This window comes from Trichoplusia ni, chromosome 19, assembly GCF_003590095.1.
Source record: "Trichoplusia ni isolate ovarian cell line Hi5 chromosome 19, tn1, whole genome shotgun sequence".
In the NCBI taxonomy this organism is placed as follows: Eukaryota; Metazoa; Arthropoda; class Insecta; order Lepidoptera; family Noctuidae; genus Trichoplusia; species Trichoplusia ni.
Genome location: NC_039496.1, coordinates 6,256,369 through 6,280,719, shown reverse-complemented (window position 1 = coordinate 6,280,719; position 24,351 = coordinate 6,256,369). Strand labels below are relative to the sequence as shown.

The window sequence follows — 24,351 nt, the reverse complement described above, 5'->3', positions numbered from 1 at the left end:
CACAAGTTTCATTTCACGTCTCGATGATTCTCTTTAAACGTAAGTTCATGTTCCGAGTGTTATCGATAAAAACGCCTGATGCGGCACTGACCGCTAAAGCCAAAGAAATAAAGAATTAAAGATTCTTTGATGCGATTTAAAAGGTTAAGAAGAGGAGGTTGGTTCTTGATGGTGGAAGGTGCAGTTTCTTCTTTAGATTGTGTACTTGTGACTGCACTAAAAGAATTTTGATAATTTAAACCTCTATGTGCAACCTGAGAAGTTTTTTTTTTTTTTCAAATATTGTCGGCAATACTGTGGGATTAAGCAATATCTCAAATAAATAATACCGTAAATTACACTCGAATTAAAATTAATTATTTAAGAGCGAAGTCCAATTAGAGCAATTTATAACGTTCTTACTTAAAAGCTCGATAAAACCTAATTTGTTCAAAATGAATAAAGTTTAACAAGTTAATTATGCTGTATAGCAACAAGAATGTCAGATTGTAAAATAAATTGTATATATATAGATGCCTGCTACTTGCAAATAAAATCCACTTTACTTCTATGATACAAAAATTAACCTATTAACCAGTTTCGTAATGATAATTCGATTTAGCGATAAGATAAATGTCAAAAATCTAGTTTAGTTTTTTTGGTACACGTCCTCAAAAGTGTTACATAACGTAATAATATCTACTTTAGATTTTATTAGGTTAGATTAAACAAGTTTTAGTTACCAACCTAACTACAAAATAATTTTGGTAATTGAATAATAATTAAAATAATCTAAGTTTATAATTATCTTATAATGTAGAACGAATCTAAAATTATTAACGTACCGCAACTTAACCTAAAATCATGATTTGCTGTCAAAATATTCATTAATATATTGCCAAAAGTAAATAAGCAATCATTTAACATTTTGTTCCGTAAACTAGAACATGAAACGAATTAATCAAAATGAGTCACAAATATAAAATGTTGAGCTACATAAATGAAAAAAAAAACAGTATATCCATGTTATTAGCATAATATGATAAGTTGTTTATGTAGAAGTCTTAATATCAAATTATGTTATCTGTTAACTTTCATTTGTGTTGTTATCTGTGACAGCTTAGTGGTACAAGTTTTTTCAAATAAAAGATTATCTATGGTTCAGCACTACAATCAAGTTGTTTCAATTAGAGGTTATGGGCCCAGAAAAATTGTAAAAAAGTAGATTTTAACAAGAATTTCGTGACGATACGAGTGTTAAAAGACTTTTTACGATAAGCGTTTTCACTGTGTTAATGAAGATTGGTGGGCCATTCGTGAAATAAAAAGTTATTTTATTCTGAATTACAATGGCGGCAAACTACTTGGTAAATGTACCCAAGTTACGTGGACGAGAAAACTACAGTGAGTGGTGTTTCGCTGCAGAGAATTTCCTAATACTTGAAGGCATGAAACTATGTATAAAGCCAGAAGAAGGAGTAACCGTAGGAGCTGCAGACGATGAAAAAACGCGGGCTAAATTGATCATGACGATCGACCCGGCCTTATACGTTCATGTGAAAAGTGTAAGAACGGCGAAAGAACTCTGGGATAAACTACAACAGTTGTTCGATGACAACGGTTTTTCAAGAAGGATACATTTGTTACGGAATCTAATTTCGATAAGACTGGAAAATTGCAGTTCAATGACGTCCTACATGACACAAATTATTGATACAGCTCAGAAATTAAGTGGCACGGGTTTTGAAATAAACGACCAGTGGACAGGTTCATTGTTATTAGCAGGATTGCCTGATCGGTTTTCACCGATGATCATGGCTATTGAACATTCAGGCATTAGCATCACAGCCGATTCTATCAAGTCAAAATTGTTAGACATGGAATCATCAACAGAAGAACACGATGAAATTGGCGGCGCATTTGCAGCTCGTTCGAAGTTCATTGGCGGGAAGAAAAATAAAATGGCGCCAAGAAAAAATGTTAATGTTGGTAGCACTGCCGATCCGTCAAAGACAAACGTCAAAACAGTAACATGTTACCGATGTAAACAGAAAGGCCATTATCGTAACCAATGTACAAATAACGAAAATATCAATACGAATTGCAAAGAAAAACCCCGTATGCATTCTAATGCGTTTAGCGCAGTGTTCCTGAGCGGTAATTTTAACAAAAATTCATGGTACATAGACTCGGGAGCTAGTGTTCATCTCACGGCAAATGAAAGTTGGCTAATGAATGCGTCTTACGAACAGCAGAAGGAAATTATCGTTGCGAACAGTGAAAAGTTGTCAGTTTTGTGTTCTGGCGATGTTAAGATTACGACTACAACTTTTGATATTGACTACGACATAATGGTGGAAGATGTTTATTGCGTCCCAAGTTTGGCAACTAACTTACTATCAGTCAGCCAACTCATAAGCAAAGGAAACAGAGTAACATTCTCTGATAGTAGTTGCTCAATTTATAACAAAAATAATGAGTTAGTAGCTACAGCATTATCAGAAAATGGAGTGTACAAAGTAAATTTGCTAAACCAGGAGCATTTAGCTGCATCAGTTGTGTCCGGTATAACATGGCATCGCAGATTAGGACACCTTAATAAAGATTACCTGAATCAGATGAAGACTGCAGTACAAGGTATGAATTTTGATGATAAAGTGGATGTTGGCAAATCTTCATGTGCCACATGTTGTGAAGGAAAACAGTGCCGTTTACCCTTCAAGAGTGCCAGCCAGAGAAGTAGTAACCTACTAGATATTGTTCACACAGATATCTGTGGACCCATGGAACATGTATCCATAGGTGGATCAAGATACTTCTTGTTGTTTGTCGATGATTGTAGTCGAATGGTGTTTGTTTATTTTCTGAAACACAAGAATGAGGCTCTGAAGCGGTTCAAGGAATTCAAAGCCCAAGTGGAAAATCAAACTAAGAAGACAATCAAAGTATTAAGAAGTGACAATGGGCTAGAGTACTGTAATAAAGAGTTTGACAACTACTTAAAAGGAGCTGGTGTGATACATCAAAAGACTAACCCCTACACTCCACAGCAGAATGGTTTGTGCGAAAGGTTCAATCGAACGATTGTGGAAAAGGCAAGATGCCTACTCTTTGATGCCAACCTAGGAAAAGAATTCTGGGCTGAGGCCACCAGCACTGCAGTGTATCTACAGAATCGAAGCGTGGCTTCAGCATTGGGGAATATTACACCATATGAGATATGGACTGGCTGTAAACCCGATATAAGTCACATCAGAATCTTCGGTAGTACTGCAATGGTCCATGTAGCTAAAGAGAAGCGCAAAAAGTGGGACAAGAAATCACAAAAATGTATTCTCATTGGGTTTCCAGATGACATAAAGGGATACCGTCTATACAATCCAGAAACTAAGACAATATTGACTAGTAGAGATGTGATCATAGTTGAGCAGGAATCAAAATCTGAATGTCAGATAGAAGTTTCATCACAGAGTTTTGATTCAGTGGGGGAAGAAGAAGTTAAGATGGATGAAGCAAACTTGGAATCTGACGGCACAAGTAGCTCGGAGGACACATTTCTGGATGTGAATGATGAGACATATCAACCTAGTGAATCTGAACCTGAAGATGTGCCAGAGATCAGATCTCAAAGACCTACACGAGTGAGGAAACAACCAGACAGGTTTTATAGAATAGAATAGAATAGAATAGAATATTCTTTATTGTACACCATGGAATTACAGCAGTGATTCTTAATACATACAATGTTAGGGTACAATGGCGGTCTTATCGCTAAAAGCGATATCTTCCAGACAACCTTTGGATGGACAGGAAAAATATCAGTATGTACAGAGGTAGGTGGTGCACTATTGTTAAAAACATGTAAAGGTATACATAAACATACATAACATAGAAATAAGAAATAAAATGAATACATACAATAATCAGATAATCAGTGTTTAAGATGACTTTAAAGAAAGGAGATGGTCTTTTACCAGTTTTTTAAAGGTGCTAAGTGTCTGAGCCTTTCTGATTGATGCAGGGAGTTTGTTCCACAAGCGCACACCTTGCACAGTAAAAGACCTATCGAAGAATCCTGTGGAGTGAGGTGGCATCTTAAGTCGCAAATTTTCCGATGACCTCAGGCATCGTGAATGTGTGTCATTAAGGAACTGGAAACGTTCTTTGAGGTAAATGGGAGTTGAAGGACTAAAAAGAGTACTATAAAGTAATGAAAGAATATGCGCATTCCGGCGAAGGCGAATAGGGAGCCACTTGAGCTTCAGACGAAATTCAGACACGTGATCATATTTGCGTAAACCAAATATGAACCTAATGCAAAAGTTCTGAAGACGCTCAAGTTTATCTAGCTGTGCCTCATTTATATCAAGATAGCTGACATCAGCATAATCGAGGATGGGAAGCAAAAGGGATTCCGCAAGTGCAACTTTAGTGGCAGTTGGTAGAAAGTGACGAAGTCTCCTAAGCGAACCAGCCGAGCGAAACAATTTTTGACCTACCTCTCGAATCTGTTGGCCCCAAGTGAGATTTCGGTCAATGTAAATACCCAGATTCTTGACTGTGTGGCTAATTGGTACTACAGCACCGTTGAAAATAATCTGGGGCAATTGCGACCAATTAATTCGGGAGGTAAGCCTGGAACTGCCCACAACGATGGCTTGCGTTTTCTCAGGGTTAACTATGAGCCCATGGGCTGCACTCCAATCCGAAATTCGTGCAAGATCGGCGTTTAATTTAATTAAACCTTGAGGTAATTCGTCCAGCGTGACCTGCGAGTATATTTGCATATCATCTGCATAAAGGTGGTAAGATGAAAGAAGATCCTTCGAAATATTATTAATAAATAAAGAAAACAGCAACGGAGAGAGAACACCGCCCTGTGGTACGCCAGCATGGGTATCACACCATGAAGAGATTATACCTTCAATGGATATACGTTGCCGTCGGCCGTACAGGTAACTCTGAAACCAATCAACTGCCGTTGGAGATATGTTAAGAGAGCGCAGCATGCCAAGGAGTATATCAAAATCGACGGTGTTGTTATATTTCAAATTTTTGTGCTGGAGCGAATACTTATGATGATGTGACTGGTTTGTCTCTTCAAGATGCTCTAGCTGGACCTGAAAAAGAACAATGGAGAATGGCAATGGCTGAAGAGTTAGAGAGTTTCAAAGAAAATGAAGCTTGGGAGTTGAGTAATCCTCCTCAAGATGGCAGAGTTGTACAGTGTAAGTGGGTGCTGCGTAAAAAATACGACAGTGACAATAGTGTTCGGTTTCGTGCACGTTTAGTGGCAAAAGGTTTTTCGCAAGTGCAAGGTGTGGACTATACAGACACTTTTTCCCCTGTAGTAAGACATACTACATTGCGGCTTTTGTTTGCTCTATCTGTTCAACTTAATCTTGATATAATCACACATCTTGATGTGACAACTGCTTTCTTGTATGGAACTCTCGAAGAAGATATTTATATACAAATACCTGAAGGATTTTCTGAGAGAGTACAAAAAGGTCAAGTTCTAAAATTAAAAAAATCTATGTATGGTTTAAAACAGTCTTCGAGAGTGTGGTACAAGAGGGTAGAGGAATGTTTGTTAAAAATTGGCTATGTTAAGTCTAAGATAGAACCATGTATGTTTTTGAAAACAAAGGATAAGTTGAAAACTATTGTTACCCTTTATGTAGACGATTTTTTTATTTTTTCTAATGATAGCAAAGAAACCAAGCACTTAAAGGATGTTTTATCTAATAATTTCAAAATTAAAGATTTGGGCGAAATTAAGAAGTGTCTTGGAGTAAATGTCAAAATAAATAAATCTGAGAAAACAATATCAATAAGTCAAGAAGATTATATTGATCAGCTGTTACTTAAATTTAATATGAATCTATGTAAACCTATTGATACTCCCATGGAGACTAAGTTGCATGTGTCTAAAGATAAGAATAATGTAGATGAAGTGTTTCCTTATCAGCAAATGATAGGTTCCTTAATGTATTTAGCAGTTCTTACCAGACCTGATATAGCGTTTTCAGTGGGCTTCTTGAGTCAATTTAATAATTCCTATACCAAACAGCATTGCTCATATGTCAAACGCATATTGCGATATTTAAAAAAAACCAAACATCATGGCTTAAAATTTTCTGCCGATGGGAACGCGGTCATTGAAGGGTTTGTGGATGCTGATTGGGGTGGGAACACCATTGACAGGAGGTCCTACACAGGTTTCTGTTTCACTTTGTCAGGTTGCGTAATTTCATGGGAGACAAAGAAACAGAAGACTGTGGCTCTGTCCAGCAGTGAAGCAGAATGCTTTGACTGAAGCCTGTAAAGAATCCCTGTATCTAAGAAACTTACAGTTTGAAGTCACTAACAAAAAATACACTATTAAGTTATATAATGATAACCAGAGTGCTTTAAAGTTAACTGTTAATCCAATTTTCCATAAAAGAACCAAGCACATTGATATACGTTATCATTTTTGTAGAGACTGTGTAAGTAATAATATTGTAAATGTTAAATACTTACCATCAGCTGAGATGCCAGCTGACTTGCTTACAAAGAGCTTATGCTCTAATAAGCATTATTACTTACTTGATAAGTTAGGGGTTCAACATATTCTTTAATTTTTTTATTATATGTATTGTTACACGTTTTTTTTTATTAGCTTCACTTGTATGTTTGTAACCGACTGCTTTGGGCGCGGTTTTGACCCACTTTAAATTAAATGTTAACAGCATAACATTGTTAGATATAGTGGGGGTGTAGAAGTCTTAATATCAAATTATGTTATCTGTTAACTTTCATTTGTGTTGTTATCTGTGACAGCTTAGTGGTACAAGTTTTTTCAAATAAAAGATTATCTATGGTTCAGCACTACAATCAAGTTGTTTCAATTAGAGTTTACGTCAATTATACTTATTTTCGGTGTCAAAAGTTATTGACTTGGACGACCATAATATAAAAATATACCGAAATAAAAACAAGTTAAAAATAGAATTAAATCGGGCTTAATTAAGTCACATGTTGAGACAACGTCTTGTCGACAAGAAAGGAACAAAAAGAAACAAAAAATAATACAAAGATATATGATTATCTAAATAAATATTAGGCTACAATTTAATTAAAAACCGCCTTCATTTTCAAGAAGAAAGAATCTACACGTTTTAATACGAGGTACAAGATCTAATAACAATAGGCAAGAGACAAGCTTGCATTTAAGAGAGCAATAACTATTAGGACTTATAAGCATTAATCAAGGCATTCAAGGTCCAATCGATAAATAAACTCTTCCGCGATGATATTATCCGTCTCTATTACTCTTCCCCCATCATCACAGGTGCGAGTGAAAGGGCAATAGTGTGAGAACTTTTAGAAAACTAGATACTATTCGTTCTCCTTTAAAGGAAAATGTAATTACGTCGTCCACCATTAATGCCGGTGAGTTATTGTGTCTGTAATGTGGTATTCGACTAGGAAACTAGTTTGTACGTCAAACGGTTTGTTGTGAGGCAACAGTTTCACTTGTATTCAACTCTTTTATATATGGTGTGGTCTGTTTTGTAATTCTTATTAAGATACATCGCACACAAGACAAAGCTATTTTAAAGTAACGCAACATAGACAAAGAACTTTCTACGATGGTACAAGTTGTATAAAAACTGACCTACAAATCGAATTATTCAATATAAATGATTACATTACTTTAATTCAGTAAGGATATGCTGCTTTTGTGAGTAATATGATTATGTCATATTATATACAAAAGGATGCATTATTTAGTAACTTTAATAGGTATTAGCAACACTTCACCGCAAACTTGCATTCGCGAATCGCAGGTACAATCAACATCAAAAGTACAATTATTAATTTAAAAATATTAAATCTACCAATTTAATGCTGAAGTGGTATCGAGGTAAGCTACACATTCTAATGCATTTTTATTCTTTAAATTAGACTATAATTTATTAAGATCTGATGAGTAACTATTTTCTTAATCGAGATATTAAATCCGAATATATTCAAATACCATAAGCAACTGATACAAATAAACAATAGTCGGATTAAACGCAACAACATTGGAAATTAAATAAAAGTATCTCATCCAAATAGGGAGTTATGAATTCTTTTTACGATCAAAACACGAATCGAAATCTTAAGCCCGAGAAGGTCAACCCTCGGTAGACTAGCAGATATTGTATTTTATTCGATATCGTGTGCGTCACACATCAAGTCTCCCGTTTCGGTCATGGCACGCGCGCGCAGGTGCTTCCGCGGCCCACACATAGCACGCTGACCTCAGTGACCGCGCCGGTTTATTTCCCACTGCGCATTGCACTGCACTATAATACTAACACGCACGTATTTTATTAGTTTACTTTGTTTACGAGTAAGAACAATAAAATAAAGGGAAAACGTGGTTGTTTAAGGTTTTTTAGGATTCCTTACTTGTTCTTCGGCAACTTAAATCCTTTATCCCTACTACGTAGTGTTATCGATTCATGACATAGTAAATATAACAAAACATTTTCAATCTTCTTTCATTTCGGTCATTTAAAACAGTTCAGAACATGACTGTACGTTTTACATAGTCGCCTACACAAAATTACATTACGCGGTTCAAGCTAAAAGGTTTTATTTAACAATTTATTTTATTTGCATTCTGTAGTATAAATGATTCACCTGATTATACTTTCGGTTAATCGTATATTTCTGACCAACATTTTAACAAAGAAACAAAATGCTGAGGGCAAACTATTTTTGCCTTGTACTGTGACAGTAAGCCAATAGTTTTTATTGCATAAGTTACACGACACGTCTAGGTTTCAGTTCGTAATATAATGCAATTAGTGCATCAGGCTATACAAGTTAATTTATGTATACTTGATGGATTAGTAACGAGTCATTATATAACATCGTGTGAGTGTACGAGCGCAGTTCGAATCATTGACCTGCTATTGTTGTAAGTTCCACACATATAATATATATTTATTTAATATTTTATTACTATACAAATGTGTATTTTTTACAAGCATGCAGGTAATACACGTTGGATGTAATAACGTAAACGTGACTTCGACGAGTCCATGACCGATTTCAAGGCATTTTTGACTGTATAATTATAACACTTACAACGATTATCTGATTAATGCTTTATACTCTTAATAAGCACCGCGTCAAGACACACTATGATACTTGCAAATTGGAATTTAATGTAATATAATCCGTTTTCTGACAGATTATGGTAATTTCTTAATCCCTATTCAAACAGCGTTGGAGTTTTTCGGTAAAAGATTTTTCTTCACCCACGCAGTTTACAAGCACGCTCAATATTCTGACAAATCCTTCGATCCGTGTAAAATTAAAACCTACCTGGGAGCAATTTTATGGACACTGACGATCTCAACTTACCTGCAACAAAAGGAATATACAAATTAAACTTCATTATAAGTATGAAAACAAGGTAAAAAACAATGCATAGCTAGTGTGATGCGCATACTATTAGTTCCGCCTCTTTTTTTTAATTTAGTCTTCAAATTAAAATCCGGTTTCAAATGGTATTTTGGTGGGCATAAGTTTGACATTAGATACTAAATATAAACTGACGTAGATAATAAAATTACAAAAAGTTTTTTTTTCAAATCAGCTTCGATACTTCAAACCTGGCCATTCTGTGGCCAGGTTTGCTTAGCTTATATTTAAAGACATTAATGTATTAAATTTATAGCGTCCATTTTGTCCATACAAGAACAGGTATCGAATACGTTTTAAAGGCACGGCGGACGATCCTTTCCTTAAATTCTTTGACCATTTTGCGGTCCCATTTAATTGATATCAACCACGCAAGTTTTTTAACATAACACTGTTGCAACCAGGCTCACCATATTGTATAGGTACCTGTTTACCGCCATTTTGGTTCCGTTCCTGCAGTTTGAAAAGGTATTTTACCTTACGATTCCGATCTGTACAAAAGGATCAACTTAAATATCTACTCCACTGCGATTTGATTTTCATAATCTCAAATACTTAGTGTTCATTATTAACCAAAAAATATACGGTAATCTAATCGAAGGCAAAGGAATCCAAACAAATTCAGAGCCGCACGTTTTTGCCCCGCTAATTATTTCAAGGTTACTACTAGTTCAACAAAACAGATGACACAACATATCAAGCCTGTTATTGTAACATTCAAGTACAGGTTTGTGTTTGTCTAAAATATCACTAGTTGTATTAAAAAAAATATCCCTCATCATTACCGTTTAGAAACCGGTCTCTGCATCCTGTTCTTGCTAAACATTTAATAAACAAGGTAATTATCAAATGGTAGGAATTTCTATTTTTCCTGTACAATACGTGGTTCCAGACTGACAACTCTGATTATTCAGCGTGAACATTTGTTTAGCAAAGAACAATACATTTGGACCATATACATAGATACTTCGTTCATAGTAAAAGAGTATTTCTTCGTAAACATAGTTTGTGTTAGTCCATTTGGAAGCTTATGTGTAGTGAATTTTCCCGGCCAAATGTAATGAGACTAAAGTATAGTTAATCTCGTTTCGGGTAACCCAATTCTGGAAGTTTCGCTCAATGTTAGACGAAGGTCGACCTTTCATCCCACCTTATTCATGAATTTCGCGTTAAATTTCTATTAGAATTGGGGCTGCGACCTACAAACTGGTAAAAAAGTATTGCTTGGGATGAGTAGATAAATATAGATCTTTACGGAACGAAAATTGATGATGTAGGGCATATAGAGCTATATTGCGTAAGGTATGAATAAGAAACGCGTCTGGCTTCAATACTCTGTAAATGTCAGACGACATAAATCGAATATGCTTCAGATACTTCAAACACACGTTATAAAAACTTCGATTCATATTAATAAAGCGTAATACGTTCAAAAAACTGTTGGCTTGTTTTCAACAATGCAAACGTAAGGTCTAGTGCAGGAGAATAATACACGATGCAAGGGGCATCGCTAATGTTGTTACACCCCAATTCAGACTCCGATTAACAAACTCTTGATACCTACCTGGAATTTGTCTTACTTGACCTGAAGTTTTTAACCTCATAAACCGTGTTGTTAAAGAAGGTCACATAGCAAAAAGTTTTTGCCACACGCCATAAATACCCGGATTTTTGTAGTTGTTCGCATACGCCCCATATGAAATAATGTTTATGTTGGCGCCGTCACGCGATATTCCATGAGGATATGGCTGATGCTTACAAACTTTATGTCGATCGATTCGAGTCCTTGGCATTGAAAACACGTTTGACCTTCTACGTTGTAAGCGGAGACAATTTTCTTATAAAGGTTCGCGAGATAAATTTTCTTATTTTTTTCTTGCGTACTGACTCAGAAAGATTTAAAGTTAAGATTTTTATATTGGTACAAAAAAATAAGGTAATAATATTCGTACACAGATTGTCATTTCAATAAAAAGATATGGGTCGTATTAATTATACAAAATTATTCATTTATAAATATTTAAACCAATGAAAACCTGTTGACTTAACAGGTGAACTCTGACGTCCAAAAAAAACAAGTTTCGTGATAATTCATTATGTCATCATCACGAAACTGCCAGAATGATCTTTTTCTAATAAATATTTTTTACAACTCCTGTATACACAGAGCACTGTAAAGTAATTGAGCAAGTAGCATTTAAAGGTCCAGACTTTACTTACATTATCCATTTACTCATCAAAGTAAAGCATATTTTATGTACTTGGCATAAGAGCTAAATTCGTGTCACAATTATACGAAAGATGATATTTAAGCCCTAAATTATGGTTCGTTCTTGTACTGCGAACGTGTTCACCTTTCTTGTTCGTTTAATCCTCATTATAATAAAGATAAGACATAATCAGCCCTACTATGGTATTTTCTTACATTTTCAACTCATTAAATTTAATTTTAGTTGTTTTAAATAATATTATTAGTACCATTATGGTACTAACAGTAAGAAATTGAACATTTATTACATAACTCTAATTATGTACATATTACGTTAACATCGTACAATACGGGGCGAATTGGTTTCGCTTAACAATGACTGATGAATATTAAAAAAGGGTAAACCTGGTCATTTTGGAAACTAAATAATTCCTGAAACGATTACAAAAAAATTGAAACACCATTTCTCAAAGACGCTATAATAATTTATATGAAATTGTATCCAATTTACGCACAGCCGCTTCGTCTTGTCTGATCGTAGTGCAATTTATAAGACAAATGACATGTGGATGAAATGCTGACGGTATAATGTAGATAAACATCAGGCGTCGTTCTTAATGACTGCACGGCATTACGGACAATTGTTGAGAGAGGGGACTGAAACTAGTGCAAGTGGTACTCGACGTACTCTTGCTGGGTAAGAATTTGTTACTCACAACATGCAACGAATAAAATTTAAGGTTAGCATCCGTTAACTACTTTTAGCTCTCTCTTTCTTTCATAGATCTTTATTTCCGAAAACTCATCATTAAAAAATACATCTATCGGTGGGACCAATCCACTTCGGTTTGCTATAGATACTTATAAACACTTTCTAAAGTAAGTACTGGATAAAAGCTATGAATAACGGGAAAAACGGATAGGTGCCCGAAACATCTACGAAGATAAGTCTTCAATCAGATCTGAACAGAAGCAATGTAGTATCGCGATCAGTGGAAGAAATAGATGCAGGATTTTTCCAGCAATGTAACCTCGCATTCGCATAAAAGCAAATGAGAAAATGTTTGTCAAGGAAAATAGTAACAATTGTCTTCGGTGTTTGATTGATCGCCAGGTTTTAACGCTAAACAGTCTGTCCACCAATGATAAGTCTTAGCGAAATGAATGCTCATGCGGGAGTTATTTACTCCCGAACACTTATCACAGCTCCACAATAAAGCACTGTCAATCATTTTTATATTGAAGGCAAACAATCATGTGGGTTACCTGATAATAAATGACCTCCGCTGCGCATTCACACCAACATAGGATTCACTGATAAGTAGATTTCTGACCTTTGCTGACACTTCGATGAAGCAAGAAATATTGTAGAGCACAATATCAATTAGACTACACTGTTTTCTTTCATACACGAGTCTGTTGAATCGTTAATAGGAAATTATGTGCATATTCGTGCGGATTGCAAGAGTTTCTACTGGCCAATAGTCGCTAAAGGTTATCAATGTTTGCCTTTTATCAATGTATGCATTGACGATAACGCGAATGGAAAGTTATGCCTACCAATAAATCATTGATGACTGTTGATTTAAAGTTTATTTGCAATTTTATTCTAAAACTGCTTATTTACATAGGAACCTGCTTTTGTATGTCAAAGGAGACTATTAGGATTAAAACGTGTTTTAGATCTAGCAATATAGTTTTAATATATCTGCGCAGGGCATGAGTCATAGTCTACGCACATCCAAAAAACGATTTCTGAGAATATAGCCGAACTGTTTAGAAAAGTATCGTTATGAATTACGTCAGGTACTGAGAACATATATAAATTGGCCGACATTACATTCGTCATAATAATTATATAAGAAATCTTAAACATTATTACATGAACGTTGCTTCACGTCTCTGATATGGTTAGCAATAGCAGAGACGCAATCTGACTTGGTTTAACTTGATCAGACGTTGGCACACCTCTCATTTTGGTTGCTCTATATTAATTGCAATTCGTATCAACTTACATGCAAGCAAGCACATGAATGTCCATAGAAAAGTAAAAGCATTTCTTGATTAGGTACTCCTTCAAGTGTTAAACGGGGAACTTTCTTGAATGTTGTGTACAAACAAAGTCTACTCACATATCTTATCCATTTAAGTATAAAATAAGTGGATTATCAGCGGCAATACAAAACATGTACAGACGTGTAAAGATATTTTATACGCCATTATCAAAAGATTGTAATGTAAACAAGAAGTAGCAATTATCCTGCATTAATACCGATAACAGAGTCAAATTAAATCAATGATCCCGATATTAATAAAGGTTACAAACAGGAAAATGGTATAATTTTAGTTGCAATCTATACTAATATATAAAGCTGAAGAGTTTGTTTGTTTGAACGCGCTAATCTCAGGAACTACTGGTCCAAATTGAAAAAATCTTTTTGTGTTGAATAGACCATTCATCGAGGAAGGCTTTAGGCTATAAACCATCGGCATCGGCATGTGAAAAAAACAGGGTAGGTATCTAAATCATAACTTATATCTTCTTCCCACGGGGACGAAGTCGCGGGCAACAGCTAGTAATTTTATAAAGGTAAAATCAACTTTGTCTTCTACACCATCAGATCTAAACCAGTGAACTGATTATCAAGGAATTTTGACAGGTAGTAAACTTACATTTACCGCCATTATAAATGTTGTTTTAATGATGATTTAGATGGAACATTACTAAACATTAAATGCAATCTCGTGTCACAATTGAAAACAAAAAAATAAACATGTTTGTGCAATTCCGTTACGATCCCTTTCCTACATATCAGTACATCATTTACGTGAAATAATTGAATCACTTTTTATCGGCTTTCTTGACACCAAAAATATACTCCGATAAAATGACGGAACGGAACGGAACGGAATCAGGTAACAGCAACATACGTTTCTTTACATCATACTGTAATTAACCATGTGTCTTTCAACCTTAAGTAATTATGGCAATATGCCCAATCGTAAGTGCTCTGCGAAGAGACAAAATTCACCTTAGAACGTCAAATAAAAAGTCGAACAATAGTAGGCATTTACAGGTTAATGCGATGACAGCGTAGAAAAGATAATTGCTGAATACTAATTCTAGAAGACCTTTGAACAGACCAGCGCTCGCAGTAAAATTGGCTAAGTAATGTAGTCTGGAGGAAAACAAAGAATTCGATCGCTATTTAAAGAATCTGTGAGATTCGTTCAAATTGCCTTAATTAAGGCTTTCGGAGCTACATTTAGAATTAAGGAGACAGTTGATTCCAACGTCGACGGCCTGTTATTCTAGGCATTTTTATTTTACTCCCTTTGTTACGGTTCAGGAAAAGGTATTTAAACCTTCCTTTCTGATTTAGGTTAATTCAATTTGCGTAATTTTACCAAGCTCTATCCCGCCGACATCCCTTACGATAATCGATGCTGCTGATGATTTGTACTAAAAACGAATGTAAATTCATGTGTAGTGTTAAAACACGCGCACTTTTAATTGAGTAGAGAGCTTTTGCTCTATATCACAAGGTTTATGTAAAATATCACTTATCTTAAACATCCGTTCCATACAGCCAATGTTGTATAGTTTTCTTAATTCACAAATTACAGCGTACCTAGTGTTTATATCATACCAAGAGCAGTATATGTAAATAGAATAGCTACCTCAAACGACACTAGTATTTACATATATTATCTTCGCATACATCCGTATGTGTCAATTGATGAATTGCTTTGTTTTGTTACACAACGGGTAATCTAATACAATGCGAGTAAATACGCAGAACAATACGCCGACAGTTTTATTAGACTCTAAATAGTAATAACAAAGAGCTCCTGAATATTGTTGGCTTTGTTTAGTAAAACCAAAAATCTGTTTTAGAAGTTTGTAGAATGAGAGTTTTGATTCTTCTGGGTCCATGGGAGAAACAAAAACCAAAAAAACATACTTAATAATGTTTTAACGCGACACACGTGGAAATATTTACAGAACATACAATATTAAATTTTCTATGCGTTCTAATAATAATAAATTATTTATTATTATCATGAGGATTTTTCGAGCACAAATACTTAATTTAAAACACTCGTCACTATGACGTCACATAAATTACAAGATATTATTATTGTACTCGCATTATCTTACAATCGTGATCAAGAATAATATTAATCATCCAAAAACGGTTATATTTCACCATCGATAGCAATCTGCTAATCGCTGAACAAATGTTAGCTAACACTAATTGCAGTGAAATACTCAAATGTCATCAGTGATGACCTAGGGAAGATTACTTAGTTGGTTGCAAAACGATAAGATAATGTTTATATACGAACACCTTGCAATTAGTACGGGTAAACTAAGACAATCAGCTTCGTTGGCACGGTAGTAAACTGCAGTCGCCACGGGGATAGATGTGTGCCAAACAAATAACATTAACAATGTATAGTCAAAATCATCTGGTCTTTTGTACGCAAGCATAAAATGCAAACAGAGTTAAATATGTTTATATGTACTAAAATCGTTCGATGTAAAAGGCTTGAGTAGACCAGAAATAAACGGAATAATATCCCCAAAATCTGTCCCAATACTAAGTACTCTACTGTAACCAGCATTAAGGCTAGAGTTAAATTGCAACACGAAGCTGCAATAACGCTCAACATAGAACTAACGGTAAGGTTTTGTAACGGAATTTTAATAGAGCCACATACAAATGATCTCGCCATTCGTGACTCTTTGTTACCACAAGCATCACAATTGAATGTAATAGGTACCTACATGTTGCGATACATTTAGATAAAATCACGGCCCAAAAAATATTTTAAATACGAAGTTAAGTTTTTATTTCCCATTACTCCGAATCTGTACAGAAGAAGCGCAAACAAAACGATTTTGAGATAATTTCGGAGCTGGTTTTAAAATGGAAGATTGCTTCAAAATATGCTCTACAATATGGCTTGAAATTTCTGAGTCACATTCTTAAACACAACTTTAAAAACATGTACCCTTTTTTACTATTTTTGAAAAAAATATTTTTCGAAGCCAAAATTTAATAACAGCAAAATCTTGAGAGCTCTTGAACTCAAATGTAGTGACAGCCGGCTGGCCTCTAGCCAAAGATTATCTTCATAATAGAACTTTACCTCTACTGACCTGTACCAAACACCTAAAGTAGGTGATATAAGGTGTATTTGTTGTTTATACGAAATCCATATATGTTAAAAACAAACAGGCCTCTTTATAAATAAAGTGACGAATACAAAACAAACATGACGAAATCCACGTTCCATTTATTTTTCCGTACCATATCGATGTCGCGGAAAGAACAACGTCAACACAAATCGGAAACGTTTACAGAAAGAATTTCATTAACATAAATAAATAACTCAAACAGTGTTTAACCTAATAAACTGATTCGAAACGGAATTGTTTTGAACTGTCGCCTTTATGCATTGTTTTGGCGATCGGCCAACAAAAACGCACAAAAAATCGTTTTCCACGTTCATGAGTAACAAAGGCCTATTAGGAAAACATGTAGAGGAGCAACAAAAACCTTGTCCTTCCTCATTCCATCTTCCGTAGTAAAGAGGAGTTTGAGATCGAGTGACCGAGTGAGTCACATCGGGACAAAGAACCGGCAATGACCGATGACAAAACGAAATAGAAGAAAGGAGGCAAACTCGCGTGTGGTCTAATTTTGCACCTAAAATACGACATAGAATATGTATGGATTTGGTACCAAGAATCGTCACGATGCCAACCTGCAACAGTTCTCTCGATTGATGACAAGGCTTTATTGCTTAAGAAGAAAGAGAAGAGCAATGAAAGAGACGAACTCTTACATCGGTTTGGGTATAACAAAGCTTGAATGAAATTTGATCTAGTGATGTTTACTTTGTTTATAGTAGACAGTGGCAGTATTTTTACCAAGAAATACAGAGTAAAACGGGACAAGTCCTACTGTAACCGGAATTAAGCGAACTTTTCTCTGAAGCTGGTATTATTCATCAAAGTTTTTATGCCATTTTGCATTTTGCATTGTGTATTTTTATCCGTTCTTACCAAGAAATGCCAATAAGGAAATCGTAACTAAATGTGAATCAAAGAAAAGCTTTAACATTTCTTAAGTATATTTGAAGAAAACAGTAATTTAAGGTTTTCTTTGGTGTTATAAAACTGCTTATACTTCTTACCGATTACAGACAGTAGCGCACAGTAGAATGCTACTGAGTTAGCACTCGTTTTTTAATAATAGAGATTTACTGTATTAAAAATGACAAATTGACCTTATAAATATCTCTAGGTCTTAGAAGAAACTACTCTTACATAGCTACTATTACGTTTTCAGCAGATACTGAAAACGATAAAAAGACTTCTGGCAAAAGAAATGATAAAATTAAGAGTAACTTCAATAAATTCGAAGAGGGCTATGTTTTCCCCCTGCCTGATTGTCTCAAACTTGAACATCCAGGATATTACCATACTTATTGAAGATATTTGCTCTCCTACACAAATGAATCGCTTGGCTGTTCAAATTGGACCACTATCCCATAACATCGGTTAATTTTAACGCGTCGCTTTGTGAGTAAACTAAGACGGCTGCAAGTTGCATTCGCGCACGCGGGATGAGTAAGCAACGCTCTAAATCTGTTCGCATACTTATTTTGAATCTCATAAAGAGAACACGTGGTTGATATATCAACAACCAGATGCGCTGGAGAACGTTGCACAGTCTCGAGATTTTCAATTCAGAGAAATTCGATGAGCTGTTGCAGCTGAAGAAGCAGTAATCAAGCAAAGGTAAATTTCTTTTGTAATGACGCAATTTTAAAAATCAAATGCAATTCGTCGAAAAAAAAATGTTATCAGAATCTGATAAGGCTTAAGAATCGAAGAAAAGATGATAGATATAATATAACAATTACAAGCTTTTCAATTTCAATGGAAAAGTAATATCTTATTAAATGATGTAACGGTTTACTCACGCGTATTTATCGGGGTAGCCCGACTAGTTTCGGACCCAACCGGAGTCCTTAATCATGAGCAGACGCGGCGGGATCGCGAGTCGAACGAACAGTTCGACTCGCAGTTCGACTCGCGATCCCGCCGCGTCTGCTCATGATTAAGGACTCCGGTTGGGTCCGAAACTAGTCGGGCTACCCCGATAAATACGCGTGAGTAAACCGTTACATCATTTAATAATGAATCATTCTCACGACAGTTACTATCAAAAGTAATATCTTGCTTAAAATGTGAATATTCGAGAAGGATTTTACAAGCCAGCTAGCAACCATCATCATCAGATTTACGACGTAAATATTGAAGCGAACTGCGTTAAGTAGTTGATTTCTAAACGAGGCGAGATTAACCTTTGTTCCTGCATTACTGAAATTGCTTTCCGTTGATGGACTTGTCGGATACCAGCTAATTTGATTGTTTGCTTCTCTGTTAAGATATTGGTGAAGTCAGTTTTATAATATTTACATCCGCAGCGGGGCACAGTAGTAGCAAATATATTTATAGAACATCAGTCATCATCTTATTCCTCTTTCGCTGATTGAGGGGCTTGGCACTAGACGTATCCAAAATTCGCAAGTAGTTCATGCCCGACACGACAGGTGGGGTACTATTCTATAAATATACGTCGATTTAGTATGGATAGAATTCATGGAATATCATAGACGGCGAGCATCGAAAGTTTCACACAGTCTATAGAACAGCGATGCTCTATCCTTCGTGCAACCCGCTAAAAAAAGTAACATCGCTTCAAGCTACTCAATCATCCGAAAATAGAAACTTGGGAGCAAACAAATCTGTGATTTCTCTAGCGCCATTCACTTTTGGAATATTCTAACACTGAATTTTCTTGACTCAATCATGAATTCTGTACGAGTACGTACGCCCACTCTGGTGCCTGTGAGTAAACACTCGAATGGGGTCAACGTACTGCCACCTACTTTCCCTACAGAGAATTATTGTTGTCCATCTGACAGTGGAATAATCAGCGCACATAGCTATGTAGATAAGCATATCTCGGCTGGTTCAAGGCAATCATAGAGGCGTAGACGTCGTTGTAGTCAGGTTTATTACAGACTTACAACATTATACAATGTTCTTTCTAGTCACGGCTAAATAGAAGGAAAGGCAGGCAATTTTATAGGCATTGGCAAACACGCGCAATTTATAAAATGTGCATTGTACGATTGCAGTATTACATCAAGAATTTATTTCATATTTTTTCCATATTTGATGTCTGTTCTGTTCTTTCTATTTCTGAATTCATTCCCTGATGATGACGGTTTGTGAGACTGATCAGAGCAACGGTTATTTAATTGGTGCTGCACCGCGATTTGATGACACAGATGGTGTCCGTTATGAAGAACAGGCGAACTAAGTAAACCAAAACTGACGAAGAACGAGAATACCTGCGATAAACATTACCGATTTAGCTGCATTAAGCTCCTACCTTCTGTATGTTTCTCTTAAGATATAAATAGAAAACGAAGCAGTACTAAGATAGCTCGGTATTTATTATAATACAGCAATACGTAACTAATAACGTTACGTTACGTTCTCGTATGATGTAGGCGAAAGAAAAGACACCAATCTTATTACGCAAAGGTATTCTGAATTCACAAGTCTACAAGAAATATTTACAGACTAGGTACCTACTTATATTACATTAGAGTGGAAAGTTCTATACTTTCGTCGTACTGAGGAAGTCGTTCCACTTCCTTGTCGTTTAGATAATGTAGGAAGTTGCAACTGACAACCTCATTACGGGATAACAAATGATTCAAGACTACTTAAATTATGAATAAAATAATTAATTGAGTATGGTCTGGCCGAAACATCATTAGTAGGGTATTGTATAGCTGCGGTTAGCAATACTTCGACCGCAGAAGTCGGATGAAGATATTTTTTTCAACCTGTCGCGACCTATTCTAACTATTGTTCACATTAGGATTAATGAAGATTAATAATAAGTTTTTAAATACGGTGTCTTGACTTAAACAATTAATGAGAGAGCAATGAAGCACAAAAGCACTGAGTTTCGATTACCGCATTTTTTAATAACGCGTTTAAATAATGTCGAATCGGAAGAACGTCTGGACAAATACCTGTTACTTATTATCATTTCTAATTTTAATAAACAGTATCCACATTTGATTAGGGGTATCTTGATGGCCAAAAACCTTTTCTGAAATTAACATAAAGACGCTTTCAAGGTTTCGTATCGCCACTTAAAGGTACATGACTATACAACATACATGCAAATATTATTTACAGAAGTCTTAGTATGCTCTGAATTAGTAAGTTAATCTTGTAATCAAGGTGGACAAGGTGTTTTAACAAACTTAATACATACTAGACATTTTTTAATATATAATAATTACTGGAACTCTAGATTACTATAATAGAAGGGCTGTGCAGGATATCACTGAGTGCTAATTAAATGACTTGACAGATTTATAATTGAGAAAAGTTTAATGTAGTTGTAGTTCACCACACAGATGCTTTTATCAAACAATGAACCTTTTTGACATCACATAAGACTGAAAATGAAATGAGGAATGGACCAATTAGTCTTCCAAATTATTGTGCAAGTCTATGATGGATTAGTGACGTTAGTTGCTACTGCACAATCTAGAAACATGCAGTATCAATCAATTATGACTTTTAAGCTACTGTGCTGTAAATAGCAAATGATCACATATATATAAGTAAGGATATAATATACAAATAACTAGTTACTAAATACAGATTTTAAAAAATGCGCTATTTATGAACAGGGTTCCTCCAATCAAAAGGAATGTTTAGCGGGGCTAAAAACACCAACATTAAAATCATCTTCAATTTGAATTCACAGCACATCATATGTCAAAATCTTAAGGTAAAATTTTAAGTGGTTTCAGCATTTCTAAAAGTCAAGGCTTTTAAACGCAATATTTTGAATAATTATATATTTTTAATTTATCAATATCTTCTCTTATAAGTTCAACAGGATGACATTGCGAGATAAAATAAAGACAATAGATAACATTACCTTGTAGTTAAGGAATAAGATTATGTATATTATGACAAAATGATTATAGGTATTTGTCATATTAATAATAGCATATTTTTTATTTACGCAAGAAACACAAAATCGACAATGACACAGTAACACTTCTTGTATGTAGTACATGCAAAATGTTTTGAGATTGTATTGTATGATTTTTTTACTGTGTAGTTTTAAATGGTACAAAGACAGTAACAAGACTCCAGATATAATGTGTTGATCAGTTAACTAGTAGATTTGGAGATATATCAAAAAAATACTTACTTCCTGCTTAGTAAAAATTATCTATTTCTTAAATACATACCAATGGTATTGTTTACAATAGAATGGAAACTCCCAGAAATGACTACTGACTACATACCACAGGTATAATTAATATGTATCTAAGAGAGCTAGTTATCAGATAAGATAAAACCGATGTTATTAACATTAAATGTAAACAAATTAAACAACCTATAAAATGCATTTCTTGTGGTTACAGAATTTCAAATGCTAATTAAGAATGGCAAAGCAGTGAAAGCACATGTAATATTCAGTATTAACTAAGCTGGTTTTCTCTGTTCAATTTGCAAATGCAGGATAAAATAAATACACATCATTGAGTGGTTAATCAATTCTCTCTTTAACTGAGGATAAGTTGCAGATACTTGTTTGAATATTGTATAAGGTGTCTTGAGTATTATCAATGCAAAATTATGATAGAAAAATTGTGTGGGCTACTTTTTTTCATTTCTTGATTTATGGCAAGAATGTTGATGATATTTCCTGTTTACAGATTAGTTTAATGGAATAATTTTAAATGAGTCAATTCAGTTTTAGCTCTATATTTACAAAACACAGAATAAATAATTAAGCCTTCTTTGTTATCAAAAAAAATGCTGATCATCATGTTACATATCATAAGGTAAATAAATTATGTGTAAATCAAATGCTTTCTACTTAAGCAAATTTGTTAGGAGTTTCTAAACAGTGGCAAATTGCCAGTAGGTACTTGTGTATTAAGCATATTACTGGTAATTATCTGCAAAGAGACTAATGCTTCAAGTTAAATATCATGTTGTTATTGTTAAACATATTTAAAGGATATCTAAGATTAATGAATATGAATAGTAAACAATAAATTTTAAATAAATTTGTTAATAATTGTTTTTTGACACAATATTTTGTTTCATTACAAGATACAAGGTATATTTAATGTATCTATTTATGTGTATGTTTCTGGAAGTCGCAAAATTTTAGTCTAATATAAGTAATAATTGTGGTCTGATGAAAAAAAATGAGATACTTTGGAACAGACACTAGGACTAGGATTATTCTCATAGACTATTAAAAATAAAAAACGTGTTCTTGATTCAAATAAATAAAGTCATAAATACTTTAGTGTAAACAAGTTTTTAACCATGAGATTAACACAATATTACTAATCACCATGAGGTACCTTCTATAGGATAAAAAAATGAGTCGTTACCACTTCCTTTAAGAATTAGAATATCAGTTCGGACAGCAAAATCTTAATAATAACTTACACATAAAGATTTAAAAGGGTAGTTCATTACGACAACACGTTGAAAGTAGGTGAAATCTTTTCTGTCTAATTTCTAATGTTAAGCTTAGATTTCTTAACAACCACAAGGATTATGATAAATATGAATAAATCGAAAATAATCATGAATGTTCTGCCTTTCCTGTTAGTCCATCTATGATCACGCCGTAACAAATTGGCAATTATAAACGTGGAACTTACACACTAACTGTAATTTCTACAGTTATAGAAAGAACAAAAGCGAATATCGTGCTGAGTATATTACAAAGATTCCCTTTTTTATTTTGCAAATAATCACTAAAGTATATTTATAAAATACTTACTTTCAGTCTCGTAAGATTTCCATCTCGTGCAGCATTGAAAACGACTGTTTTGAAATCCATGATGGTTCTCTTCGTTACGTATAATAATCCACAAAAAACAGAATATCACTTCAGGAACAGCACTTTCTTCTGAATATAATCATTGAAAATACACTGTATCACGTTTTAACAAAGCAACCAGTCAGTTTATTTCAAAACACTTCGACACTGCAAACCAAGTCGCTCAGCAAACAGCTGCAGCCCGACGACGATCTGCCAATTCTGCACAGAGTACAGTAATAAAATTAGAAACAATTTTGACCGATTCTGCCATATAAAAATAACCACAGACAAGATTATAACAATGCTTTATTTTCTAATATGGCCGCACCGAATTGGAATAAAAGTCTTTTAAAACTGTCAATTCAAAATTCATTGTCATTTCCTCCAATGAATTTAAAAAATAATAATTTAATTGAATTATTGTAAATATACACAGTGTCTTTTTTGATTAATAATCCATAGCAATGAAAATTAAAATAAAAAAAGAAATACATTGCGTAGTGTGAATTTAGCACTGAGTTTTGAGAGACAGAATTATTATCTAATTCAGTTGGATTAAAACCTGGAATAGTTATTAATAAAATATTATGTTCGCGTAATGTAGTTCCCATCGTTACTTTTTTCAGCGCTATATATACTGAAATACTATATGCCCCCTTCATGCTCAAAATATATCGAATAATACGATAATTTTATTTGTAAAATGTATAT

The 24,351-nt window shown here is 34.5% G+C and overlaps 1 protein-coding gene across 2 annotated transcripts in view; it reads right to left on the bottom strand.

Annotated features, from left to right (window-relative positions):
* The window catches only part of LOC113503381 (protein fem-1 homolog CG6966), a 64,622-nt gene extending 40,725 nt beyond the window's left edge, over nucleotides 1–23,897 (bottom strand). For both annotated transcript variants that reach the window (XM_026885310.1, XM_026885311.1), the window contains exon 1: nucleotides 23,599–23,897. In XM_026885310.1, coding sequence (XP_026741111.1) covers nucleotides 23,599–23,658 — 60 coding nt within the window. In that variant the 5' untranslated portion in view covers nucleotides 23,659–23,897. The remainder of the gene's footprint in view (nucleotides 1–23,598) is intronic.
* Between the last annotated feature and the right edge of the window lie 454 nt (nucleotides 23,898–24,351).